At 38.4% G+C, this 12,626-nt stretch overlaps 2 protein-coding genes across 2 annotated transcripts in view; one reads left to right on the forward strand and one right to left on the reverse strand.

Annotated features, from left to right (window-relative positions):
* LOC148890489 (zinc finger E-box-binding homeobox protein zag-1) overlaps positions 1–3,782 on the forward strand; it is a 52,577-nt gene extending 48,795 nt beyond the window's left edge. The window contains exon 8 of the mRNA XM_089010935.1: positions 59–3,782. Coding sequence (XP_088867061.1) covers positions 59–567 — 509 coding nt within the window. The 3' untranslated portion in view covers positions 568–3,782. The remainder of the gene's footprint in view (positions 1–58) is intronic.
* Positions 3,783–4,695: 913 nt separating this feature from the next.
* The window catches only part of arhgap9 (Rho GTPase activating protein 9), a 45,769-nt gene continuing 37,838 nt past the window's right edge, over positions 4,696–12,626 (reverse strand). The window contains 5 exon segments of the mRNA XM_089010817.1: positions 4,696–5,251; positions 5,425–5,598; positions 9,458–9,489; positions 9,491–9,564; positions 12,409–12,543. Coding sequence (XP_088866943.1) covers positions 5,221–5,251; positions 5,425–5,598; positions 9,458–9,489; positions 9,491–9,564; positions 12,409–12,543 — 446 coding nt within the window. The 3' untranslated portion in view covers positions 4,696–5,220.

Genomic DNA, 12,626 nt, shown 5'->3' on the forward strand with positions numbered 1-12,626 from the left:
TTCAGCTAACGGAAATATGGAAACAAATGTGGGTTTTTTTTTTTTTGGTCTGTTCCAGGTAAACGCCCTTATGAATGCAAAGTCTGTAACAAGGCTTTCAAGCACAAACATCACCTGATCGAACACAGCCGACTTCATTCGGGGGAGAAACCCTACCAATGTGACAAGTGCGGCAAGCGCTTCTCGCACTCGGGCTCGTACTCTCAGCACATGAACCACCGCTACGCCTACTGCAGCAAGGACCAGGACCCCGATCAAGACCACGACGACGTCCCCCGAGAGTCCGCCGCTCTATCCGCGGAGGACACGCAGACGCCCCAGTCCCTCCTCAGCGACGCTAGTCTCGACGGAGCCTCGGAGGCCCATAAAGAGGATGAAGAAGACCAGGAAGGAAAAGCTGAGGAAGACCCGGCGAGCCGAGAAATGCCGGAGAACGAGAGTTGCACTGGAGGAAACCGCTTCGATGGGGTGGAGGTCTGGAAGTCTCACACCCAGGTACAAAACGGAGACTTGGATAAATGTGAACTGAGCCTGGAGATAACAAATCTACCCCGGATACAAACTTGAGAGAGTCCGAAAAGCCAAAGAATTGCAGACTGTTCATGTCTTAGTGGATTCATTAATATACCAAAGAAACACATGGCGAGAACATGAACTCATTCAACCTCCAACACGTGACCTACAAAGTATTTTATCAAGCATTCTAGACTTTTACGTGAAGCCTCATTTTAATTGTATGCTCAAGCTAATGAAGACAGGTGTGAAATTCTCGTGCTAGCAGTGCTCGCCACAAAAGCTTACGTTTCTTTTGCATTTGCATCCATCGGTCGAATTGCTATTGGACTTGTCCATCCAAATCACAGGTGAGCTGGAAGCGACCTGGACTGACTTCTGCCAAGAGAAGCGAGATCCATTAAATCACAAGATACATCCATACATCCATTTTTTTTTTACAACGGTGGACAGGAGCCTGGTTGGTCCGCCATTGTGAAAATACGCTAACACCGGTCAATTTTTTTTTGGTAAATGTTTTAATCGGCGATGCAAGTAAACTTCCTTTTTTTTCCTGATTTTGAATGTGCCTTATTTTTTTGCTTTAGCACATCGGGTTTTCAAAATAATACTATATCATATATATTATTTTTGAATTAAATATTTCGGAAATAATGATACATCAACAATTTTTCACGATGACATTTCATGAAAAAAGTCTAAGATTAAAGTAGGCATTAAGCAAGCTTTTATAAATCACACGAAGAAATAGATCAAATATCCAAAAATCTGATGTGCTAGAAAAACAAATAGACATCTTTAAAGGACAACCGACACCATTTTTTTTGCTTCCTAACTGACATCAGAAAAACGTTTTGACATCTAAAATACCCAAAACACGCAGGCTGATATTTTTAGTCAAATGCAAAACACCAATAAAAATGACTTAAAGTGTCCAAAAACGACTTCAAACTGAAACCGGAAATGGCCAGTTTCCGAAGGTCCCGCCCCCTTGTTCGTGATGTCACCCCAAGACGTCTTGCCTTGCTCCAGAATCAAAATAATGGCTTCAGATTCGGAGAAGATGCTTTCTTGTTACACATCCAGTTATGAATAGAATTCAAAGAGTTCTGAAGAGGAAAGCATACATGTTTGCAATCGATTAAAGGAGTCCTCCCATATCAATTCGAGCCGTCAATGACAGCAATGTATTGCACCAGAAAATGGCGCCCAAGCTCTGTTGGAAATGGGCTGATTTGTCTGCTGGGAATTTGTGTCAGCGAATATCAAATAGTAGTCTTGGTGCAACACACAACAATTCACTATCGCGTTATTTATGTGTTTTCCTTCTAATTTCGCCATCAACACGGATCAACACGAAGTTTTCAGACCAAACAAAGTACCCAAAATGCGTTGTGTGCCGCTTTCTCGGTCAGGGGGCGTTCCAAATGTGACGTCACGTAGGAGATCGTCATCAACTCGAAAAAAAGACTTCCTGAATATTCAGCGTACGTCTTAAAACGTAAAATATAGCTATATAAGGTGGAATCTTTGTAAAATACGTTCAGTAGAAGTCATTCGAAGTGATTTTACAAATTATGGACACAACTTGTCCGGAGGCGTCGGTTGTCGTTTCATCTGCAAAATGCATTTCATGAAAACAAAGACTATCTGATTAACATTTGCTGTTGATCAGTGTAATTGATACATATTAAAATACAGAGGTGGTCAAAATGTTGCAGATCTGTCAGTCATCATCCTTCAGCAGGGAACAGTCCATAACCATCTTTTTTTCCAACAAGTTTCTGCTATGCAAATGACCGACTTGTCTTCCTTGCCGTTAAATGCCTTTGCACGCAAAGGGCACATTTAACAACAATCAATATTTTTGTAATATTTTTTTGTGTGTGAAATTTTTATTGGTATATATTTTCTGCATGTTTGTGCATATTTGTAATAAATTGTACATATACTTCAACCATCACAATCCTGTTTTCTATTCTCTGAGAAGCGGGGGTCCATTTCAGGACTAGTTGCTGTGCTAACCAATAGACCAACATTTTTCCTTAAAATGTACATTGAAAAAGAAAAAGAAATGTATTCATTCTCACTAAATTGGACAAAAATGTATTTTATTAGGGCGGTAAACAAATAGGATCCATGTCATTGCACGACACATTTCAAAATGGATCAATGTGAGACAAAGAGCTACTTGTGGACAAGCACTAAAGGCTATGAAACATACGCTTGGTACATAAGTGCTGTGTACACCTCATAAAGGCCATAAAAATAGAAGGTCCATCTGAAAAGTGTATAAGAGGAGAAGCGTATGAGGTCCACACTCGCACACACATGCATTTAGTATCCACAAAAGGGAACATGGCGGCCTTTGTTGGCACTTTGAGTGAACGCTGTTGTCTGGATAGTGACATGGTCAGACATCTTTTTTTTTAGTTGGCTGCGGTTGTATCGTGGAACCTCCAAGTATCTAAACAAGGGGTGGGAAAACTGTTTTGCTCAAAGCTAACATTTAATGTTGATCCTTTGAGGAAGAAGTTTAACAACAACAAAAAAGGTAGAATTCTAACATCTATTTAAAATCGAATTTTTTTCTACCCGCCCTGCTGATAGAAACGTGTGTCGCAGGCTATGACGCAAATCTTCGTTGACAGAAATGTTGAAATGTAATATTTATTCTACACATTTTTACAGCATTGGAAAAGGTTAAGAATGTTTTTGTCATGTTTGTCCTCCTACAGAAACCATATTAAAACAAAAAATATATTTCCCTCCCCTATCTTTTTCCATTTTCAAACATTTTTGAAAAAGCTCCAGGGAGCCACTAGGGCAGCGCTAAAGAGCCGCATGCGGGTCGGGGGTTGCCGACCCCCGATACAGGGCTTTAACAACAGCTGAAGCTGGAACAAAGCGCTAACATAGACAAAAAGGAAATGCTGCCCCCTTGTGGAATGGAAAAAAACCTTATCAGCGCGTTATCGGCACCCAAGCATGAAAAAAAACCCAAACAATGGCGCTCTACGTCATATTTTCAATTCCCGAATAAATTCGTGAATGGCAGTGAATGAGTTCAAATAGATGTGCCGTTTTTTTTTTTTAGTTTACCGTGACTGTCAATTGTGGTAAGGGGATCAGTAGTGGTACGCCGACTCCCTCTAGTGGTGAGAGAAAGCATTACTGAATAAAATCTAATTGCAGAATGTTCGTCTCTTCAAACCACAGTACAGTCCAGCAAATTTGCTCATTAGTTTGTTTCACTTTTATGTGTCATATTTCATCATCTATCTAAACTTTATATATGTACATATTTTCATATCAAGCCCAGATAATTTTGCTATATTTAAGTGCTAATGTTTAAACTGCAAAGAATGTAACAATGGTTTAAAATAATAATACATGTTAAAATGTTGGGGGGTTCAATTTAAATAAAATTAAAGTGCAGTGATACCTTGGCTTACGGACTTAATTGTTTCCCAGACAGAGTGTATAAGGCGAAAAGTGTGTATCCCAAAAATTAATTTCCCATAAGAAACCATTAAAAAGAGAATAATCCATTCCCAGGTCGCCATAAAACATCATTTTCTACTTTCTAATCTTCTAAGCCTTAAAACTACACAAAAGATATATATTTTTTATGTATAGTAAATGTGGTATGGTATTTTAATTAAAGAAATAAACTGTACTATATAATAAAGTCGTTTTATTTACCTTTGTGATGGTTGTTGATGGCTTGATGGAATGGAGTGTCTGGTTTCCTCATCATTAAAGACTTGCTGAGGAACGTAGCCTCCTTCTTTCACCATCTTGAGGAATGATCCATTGTAGGCGCTTTCTCTGTGATAATTTTATCTAGTTCCTCATCAATTATGTTCTGTTTAGCTGGGTTGATAGCTTTTTGCATCAAGTGTACAGACGGCTTGTGCGGGTTGTTTGTGGAGCATGATTGAGGGGATAATTTAACGTTCCAGTCTACACTCTGCTTTTGAACTATCAAAGTTGAAACGAGTCCAAATTTCACTGTTTTCTATCCATTTTCTCACCATTTCACTTTTGTTTTTTTTTTCAATGTTGTTTTTTTGTTTCAGGCTCTGTCGTCTCCCTTTCGTGTGTGTGTGTGTTTTCTCACTCTCTCGCTGTCGTCTGCCTGTCTCTTTAATGTTTACCCCCCCCCCCCCCCCCCCTCACTTCTGAGTTCTTGACCAATCACGTGGCGTTAACAGAAGATGCCATTTTGTAACCCCCACCCCCTTACTGGTGCATTCTTGACCAATCGTGGCTTTCACCGAAGACTGGGGGCGGGGAATAGAGGACCAAAACAGTCGGCTGCCACTTTCTTGTTAGGAGAACGGGCTCGTTCGTGAACGACACATCACTCATTGTGGCAGCTCCGTGTGTATCCCGAAAAATAGTGCGTATGCCAAGGTAAAATGTTCATAAATTTAACGTTTGTAAACCGAAACGTTCGTAAGCCAAGGGGTTTGTAAACCGAGGTATCAGTGTACTTGAAAGCAGAATGTTCCACTTTGGAGGTTCCACTGTCCCTACCAAAGAGCCACACGCATGCATGGAGGTGTCGGTCGGGCGCATGTGTTTCACAGTAAGACGCTTTCTGTCCCGGCTTCTTTTTGTGGCATGAAAAGAACAGGAAGGTGGTCAGGGTGGGGGTCTGGGGACTATTCATCACTGGCTTGACTTCACTCAAGGAGAATATCAAGGGAGAAATGACAGCTGGGCTCCACATCTGCAGTCAAAAGGCAAAAAAAAAGAATGGCAGCTAAAAATGGGCTTGTTCGACTGATGATAGCTTCTAACTTTTTATATGGCGGCCACATGTCTCGCCCGCGTTATCTTTGTGAATCGGGAACGCCGGTGGGCCGCTCGGGAGGATCACACGGGGCGGCGGCGGTGGCGGACCTCCTGCCGAAAACGTGCTCATATTCGTTGAGGATGAGCTCCACCGCCTGGTTCTGGAAAACCATGTTCACCGCCATGTTGCCGTTGTCGCACTCGGGGCGCAGCAGCGTGGGCCCGAAGACGATGGCGATGTTCTGCGTTGTCATACGGTTGGCGTCTGAGTGCTCCAAAACGCTGAGGGACGTACACACACACAAAAAAAAAAAAAGTTTCCATTTATTTGAAGTTGTTTCATCCGTTTGATTAATTATGACATTTATTGTCTTATTGTAGTAATATATTTAAAAAAATGCTGCATCATTTTTAAATACGCTTGATGCCATTTTTTTATTCTAACATTCGTTTACTTTAGTCAAATTCGACTAAAATAGACTTTTTATGATTCCCCACATGTACTTTTTTTACTGCAATGTTTATGATATTTTTAATAATTCAAACACTAAACAATATGAACAAAATGCTCTTCGGATCGCAAAGTTGCACAATGTGTTTGGATCATTTCCTATCAAATTCTTCTGACATTTTTTTAGTGTAATAAAGAGCAAAATATGAATTTCATTTTGCATAATTTCCTACCCAATACACCACTGTGAATGCGAGTATCATATTCACACACATTTTAAAAGGAGGATGTCTCAACTGTCCAAAATTAAGTAAATCCTAATAATAATAATAATAATACTAATACTAATAATAATTACAAAATATTACTTTACTTATTTTTTAAGATTTCCTACAACATTTGAGTGGCATATTTTTGCCTTTTAGTACCCTGACTGACCAGAAATCTTGAAATACACGTCAAACAAAATAGTGCTTGGAATAGTGCTAGAGTGCTGTGTTTATATAATAATAACAACAACAACAACAACAATAATAATAATAATAACAATAATAACTATTATTGGTATTATTATTATCATTATTATAACACTTATGATAATAATAATAGTGGTGATAACAATCATAATAGGAAAAACAACAATAATAATAGTAACAAATATAATAAAAATGGTAATAATAATAGTAATAAATAATAACAATAACAATAATAATAATAACAATAATAATGCTGATGACAACAATAACAACAATAATAAGAATGATAATAATAATAACAACGATAATGATTTCTTAATTTATAAGCACCTTTCAAAACACTGAAGGGCAATTTAAAATCGGGAACAAAGACAATAAAATTGACAGCTCATATAAGCGCCTATCACAATTGTGATGTCCACACACGTGGAAATAGATCAAAAGAAAACAGCACTTTTACAATTTCTTACTATTTCCTCAATTTAAATATTGATATAAATTATTTTAATTTATATTATTAAAATATAGATTATACATAACTCCAGTCCCATATAATTTAGGAATTTACTCTTTTTTTCTGATGAAAGAACAGAGTTAAGGTTTGTTACGCGGTATTGAATGTTTATGTAGTCCAAAAAGTGAAATTCTGTGGGTCTTGAAATTTGAGTGACAATGACAAAAACCCTGGCGCTGGAGTGGACACATTTTTTTGCACATCATCTGGCAGTGAATGAGTTAAATGCTTCACTTTTTGCACCATTTCCCACTTAGGTCCAAGTTGTACTTTCATAAATTCAAGTGGAATTTGTTTATGTGCCTTTCACAATTCAAATGTCTAAATTGTCAAACTAAAGTCAAATATGGGACTACAGTGATACCTTGGTTTACGAACACCTTGGCTTACGAACTTTTCAGTTTACGAACGTTACATTTATGAAAATGTTACCTTGGCATACGAACTTTTTTCGTACATGGAGCTGCCTCAATGAGTGATGTGTCGTTCGCGAACGAGCAACAAAATTGCAGGCGACTGTTTTTGTCCTCTATTCCCCGCCCCCAGTCTTTGGTTGAAGCCACGTGATTGGTCAAAAAAGAAGCAGTGAGGGGGGTGGGTAAACATTAAAGAGACAGGCAGACGACAGGGAGAGAGTTTCAACTTTGATAGTTCAAGGTTAAAATATCCCATCAATCAGGCTCCACAAACAACCCACTCAAGCCACCTGTACACTTGATGCAAAAAGCTATCAACCCAGCACAACAGAACACAATTGATGAGGAACTAGATAAAATTATCACAGAGAAAGCACCTACAAGAGATCATTCCTCAAGATGGTGAAAGAAGAAGGCGACGTTCCTCATCAAGTGTTTAATGCTGATGAAACCGGCCATCAACGACCATCACAAAGGTCAATAAAACGACTTTATTATACAGTACAGTTTATTTCTTTAATTATAATACCATAGCACATTTATTAGACATAAAAAAGGAATATTGTGTGTAGTTTTAAGGTTTAGAAAATTATGTTTTACGGCGAGCTGGGAACGGATTATTCTCATTTTAATGGTTTCCTATGCGAAATTAATTTTTGGGATACACACTCTGTCCGGGAACCAATTAAGTTCGTAAGCCAAGGTATCACTGTAACTAAAAACGGGTGACGTCTTGCCTTTCTTTGTGTGGCGTGTTCATCTAAGTGCCATTTTACAACCCAGATGTCCACAAATTCGTGCCTAAAAGCGTCTGCTTCCACCTATGTTGGTGTGCGAACTCCAGCGCCTCGTGTTCCAGAGTGCGTGTGTAAAGTGGACTCAGGAATGAGTCCAGGCCACCGCACCAAGCATTCTTCTAAAAATGCCCTTCCCATTGAGCCGCAGGAGCGGCCAGCAATTGCTCAAAACTTCCACATGAAACAGAGAGGGGAGGGATTTAGGGACACAGGGGGGGATGCGAGGAGGCGAGGGGGGAGCGATGGCGGCGGCGCCTTCCAGCGGATGAACCGCAAGGCTCCCATGGGACCTTCCCTCTCGGGGAGTCGAAAGGGAACTCAAGGATCGGTCGGTGTGAAGCTGATAAAATGATGGCGCCCAACATACATACCGTCCAATAGGAGGACAGACAAACTCACATATTTCTTGCAGTCAACTCATTCACTGCCAGACATGTGCAAAAATGTGTCCGCTCCAGTTGCCAGGGTTTTTGTCATTGTCACTTGGATTATTCCAGGACCCACAGAATATTGAGTTTGAAGACTACATAAACATTAAAGATAACTAAATTCCTAAATTATATGGGTCTGGAGTTATATGAGCTTGAAATGAGGGAGGCTGTCCAAAATACAATGCAATATGGGTTTATATAGCGCTTTTCTGCGTAGTTTTATCTCTTGCTTCTAATTTAGAATTTTATTTTGTTTTGTTGAAAATAAAATGTATTATTATTATTATTTAACAACATCTGAAGTTGGAACAAAGCCCTAACATGTCAAAAAAGCGCTAACATGCGCTTAAAAAGTGCTAAAAAGTGCTAACATGCGCTAAAAAGAGCTAACAAAGCACTAACATGTCAAAAACAGGGAAATGTTGTCCCCTTGTGGAAAAGAAAAAAACATTGCCAGAGGCCATGGCCAGCGCTTTATCAACACCCTACAAGAAAAACCAAAACCTGAGCAAATGTACGTCATATTTCAATTCGATGGCAGTGAATGAGTTAAATGTGTGAAATTCTGATACTTGTATGGTTTTTTTTTTTGGAGGTGAAGCACATTGAGGAGCTTTGTGTATGAAATACGCTACATAAATACATTTTCCTTGCCATACCATAAATATTTTCTGATTTAGAAATTTGTAGCGATTAAGTTGCAGAATGACAGAATCGTCTTGTTTCCATTTATAATTGTATTTTAGTTATTGTATTCTATTTATAATGTTATTTATTATTGTATCGATGCTTGTCTGTGACTGTAGTGTCCTTGAGAGCTTTGAAAGGTGCTTGAAATAAAATGTATTATTATTATTATTATTATTATTATTATTATTATTGAATAGTTTTACATAGAAAGAAACTGCGTAGGAGTTGTGAATGTAATCATTCAAAATAAAGGCACCAGCATTCTGTTGTCTGTCTTAAAATAATATAAAATAAAGCGACAACAATGAAAAAAAAGAAACAATCAAATATATTTAGATGCTCAAAAGTCTACACAATCTTTGTTACCGTTTGAGGTGACGGCAGATGAATTGCAGCGTGTTCGTGGTTGGGCTGAGGCATGCTGTGAACGACGCTCTTCAGACGCTCGACCTTGTCGGCGTAGTCCGCCACCTCTGCAACATAATAACACCAACAAAATAAGTCATTTCTATTCTCTTTCGTTTTCAAAAAGAAGTCAAAAGAGCCATTCCCGAAGCTTACTCCCCGAATGCAAATTTAATCTGGTGTGACTAATCAGAATCAGAATACCTTTATTCGTCCCACAATGGGGAAATTTGCAGTCCACAGCAGCAATTTGAAAGGGGATAATAATCATGCATCGAATATATTTTCCTCAAGAATGTTTTTGACTTGACTTCCCCTTTTAATCCGGTTTTACTGGTCATTAATGGAGTTCCATTGTTGTGACAACAATGATGAATAATGACATTTTGGAAAATTCAATTCATTGAAGACCTGAAATTGTCCATTCGTGTTCTTCCTAACCTGATACATGCTAAAAACCGTGATTTCAGACATAGACAAAATTTGTCGATATGGGCAAACTATGCGCATTTCATTCATGTCATTTTTCATATGTCAAAGATCTACGATACAACCCCACAACGAAGGGTTTGAAGTAAACAAAAAAAAAAAAAAAACAACATACAGCAATTTGCTTTTATGTGCAAAGAGTACTTACAAAAACCAAATTAAACAAAACAAAATAATTGCAATTACGGCATAAAACTGTGGAACATCAAACCCACATGAAGAACAAGAAATCATTATATATATATATATATATATATATATATATATATATATATATATATAGAGTAAAGTTATAGATAGATAGATAGATAGATAGATAGATAACGAGATAGAATACTATATATATATATATATATATATATATATATATATATATATATATATATATATATATAGAGAGAGAGAGAGAGAGAGAGAGAGAGAGAGATAGATAGATAGATAGATAGATAGATAGATAGATAGATAGATAGATAGATAGATAGATAGATAGACACAGCCCTATTGAAAAAAAGAAATACATTTATCTTTTTTCCTCAGAATTCTTCACAAAATACCCCCATGAAGACAACATGAAATATATTTGGGTAAAGAAGACAAATTTATGAAAAAAAAAGTGTCTAAAGTGTCCCTGAGAGTTTTGAAAGGCACTTATAAATGAAATGTATTATTATTATTATATCTCTCTCTATATATATCTTTCTATTTATTATTTATTTATTTATTTATAATTGTATTTTATGTGTTTATTTCACACACACACACACAGACACACACACACACACACACACACACACACACACATATATATATATATGTGTGTGTATATATTTTTTATTTATTTATTTTTTAATCTACCCACTGGATATGATTGTGCTGCTAAATTTGTCCACCCCCACCTAACCCCCATAATGATAAATAAACATTAGGCTCACTTATACCCGCAAAAAATACAAAATTAAAATAAAAATGTTCTTATCCTATGCCTGTAAGGTGTCTTTGAGAGTTTTGAAAATTTATTCTTACCGTATTATTATTATTATTATTTAATTAAGAGCCGTATAACAATGTGGGTTAGCACAACTAAGCCATGTCTGCCATCTCGTGGTGAATCGTGATATTATCACTTCAAATTACTCTACAGCAGGGGTGCTCATTACGTCGATCGCGGAGGTAGTACTGGTCGATCGCAGCGTGACAGTAAAAAAAACATTTGTCAGCCTATCAAACGTCCCGTCACTTGATTGACATACAGGGCAACCATTCAGAACTGAATTTTTACCTTTAGGTCGCCGTGCATGCGTAAACAACGGCGCTAAACGCAGCAAAATTTACAAGCTAGTCAGCGAATTACCTCAGATTTTAAGGCCTTGCTAAAACATATGGTGATCAAAATGAGTGAGAAAGCGGGTCCAAATACCGTTCCACCATGAATGATGAACATTTGGAAATGTGCTTGAGGCTGGCTGTCAGCAGCTACTGTCCTGACTATGCATCCCTGGCTGATTCAATTCAGTGCAAGTCATCAAAGTAAACTCAGGTAATTACAAAAAAATCCATCCAAACATTTTCCGTACCGCTTATTCCTCATTAGGGTCGCGGGGGTTGCTGGAGCCTATCTCAGCTGTCTTCGGGCACGAGGCGGGGGACACCCTGAATTGGTTGCCAGCCAATCGCAGGGCACACAAAGACGAACAACAGTCACTCTCACACTCACACCTAGGTACAATTTGGAGTTTTCAATCTGCCTGCCATGCATGTTTTTGGAGTGTGGGAGGGAGGAAACCGGAGGACCCGGAGAAAATCCACGCGGGTCCGGGGAGAACATGCAAACTCCACACAGGGAGGCCGGAGCGAGACGCGAACCAGTAACCTCTGCACTGTGAAGCCGGTGTGCTAACCACTGAACTACCGGGCCGCCCATTACAAAAAAATGTTAATAGTTATTTATTATGTTATGTATATGTAGTTATTATGTGTGTTGTGAAATATTGGCTTATTCAGTTATGCAAGGTACATCAACATACATTGTACATACAAAGAATCCTTAAAACATTTGAAAATAATTATGTTTTGCATTTTTGTCGTGGGTAGATCATTTTGACTTGGTAGTTTTTATAAGTAGCTCGTATGCTGAAAAAGTGTGAGCACCCCTGCTCTACAGCAAGGTAACAATTTACATATATATTTGAGGTTTTTTTAACAGGTATTTTTTCAGCGATTTTTATTTTAATTTCTATCAATGTTTTTGTTTTTTATACACACACACATTAGAGAGAGAGAGAGAGAGAGAGAGAGAGAGAGAGATGTGTGGGGGTCATTGAAAAAAATCAAATGCATAATGGCCCAACTCCAGTCATGAAACTCGTGGACTAAAAACATGATTGGATTAAATGTGATGGCCACGCCCACCAATGTCCACTTACTGACGGTGTCCACCACGTCGCTGAAGAAGCTGTAGGGCACCAGCGGCTCGGGAAGCTCACGGAAGAACAATTTCAAAGCTCCCGTGATGACATGGATGTCCTCCCACTCGCTCTCGTCCAAATTGAGCTTCTCCTCTGAGACAGGAAAGAGAGACAGGCGAGAATTTCAGCTGGAGAGTTTGATAGCAAGTGGCGGCCACTGATGAGTCCCAACAGCG

This window comes from Hippocampus bargibanti, linkage group LG12 (assembly GCF_051943395.1).
Source record: "Hippocampus bargibanti isolate YZ-2025 linkage group LG12, ASM5194339v1, whole genome shotgun sequence".
Taxonomy (NCBI): Eukaryota; Metazoa; Chordata; class Actinopteri; order Syngnathiformes; family Syngnathidae; genus Hippocampus; species Hippocampus bargibanti.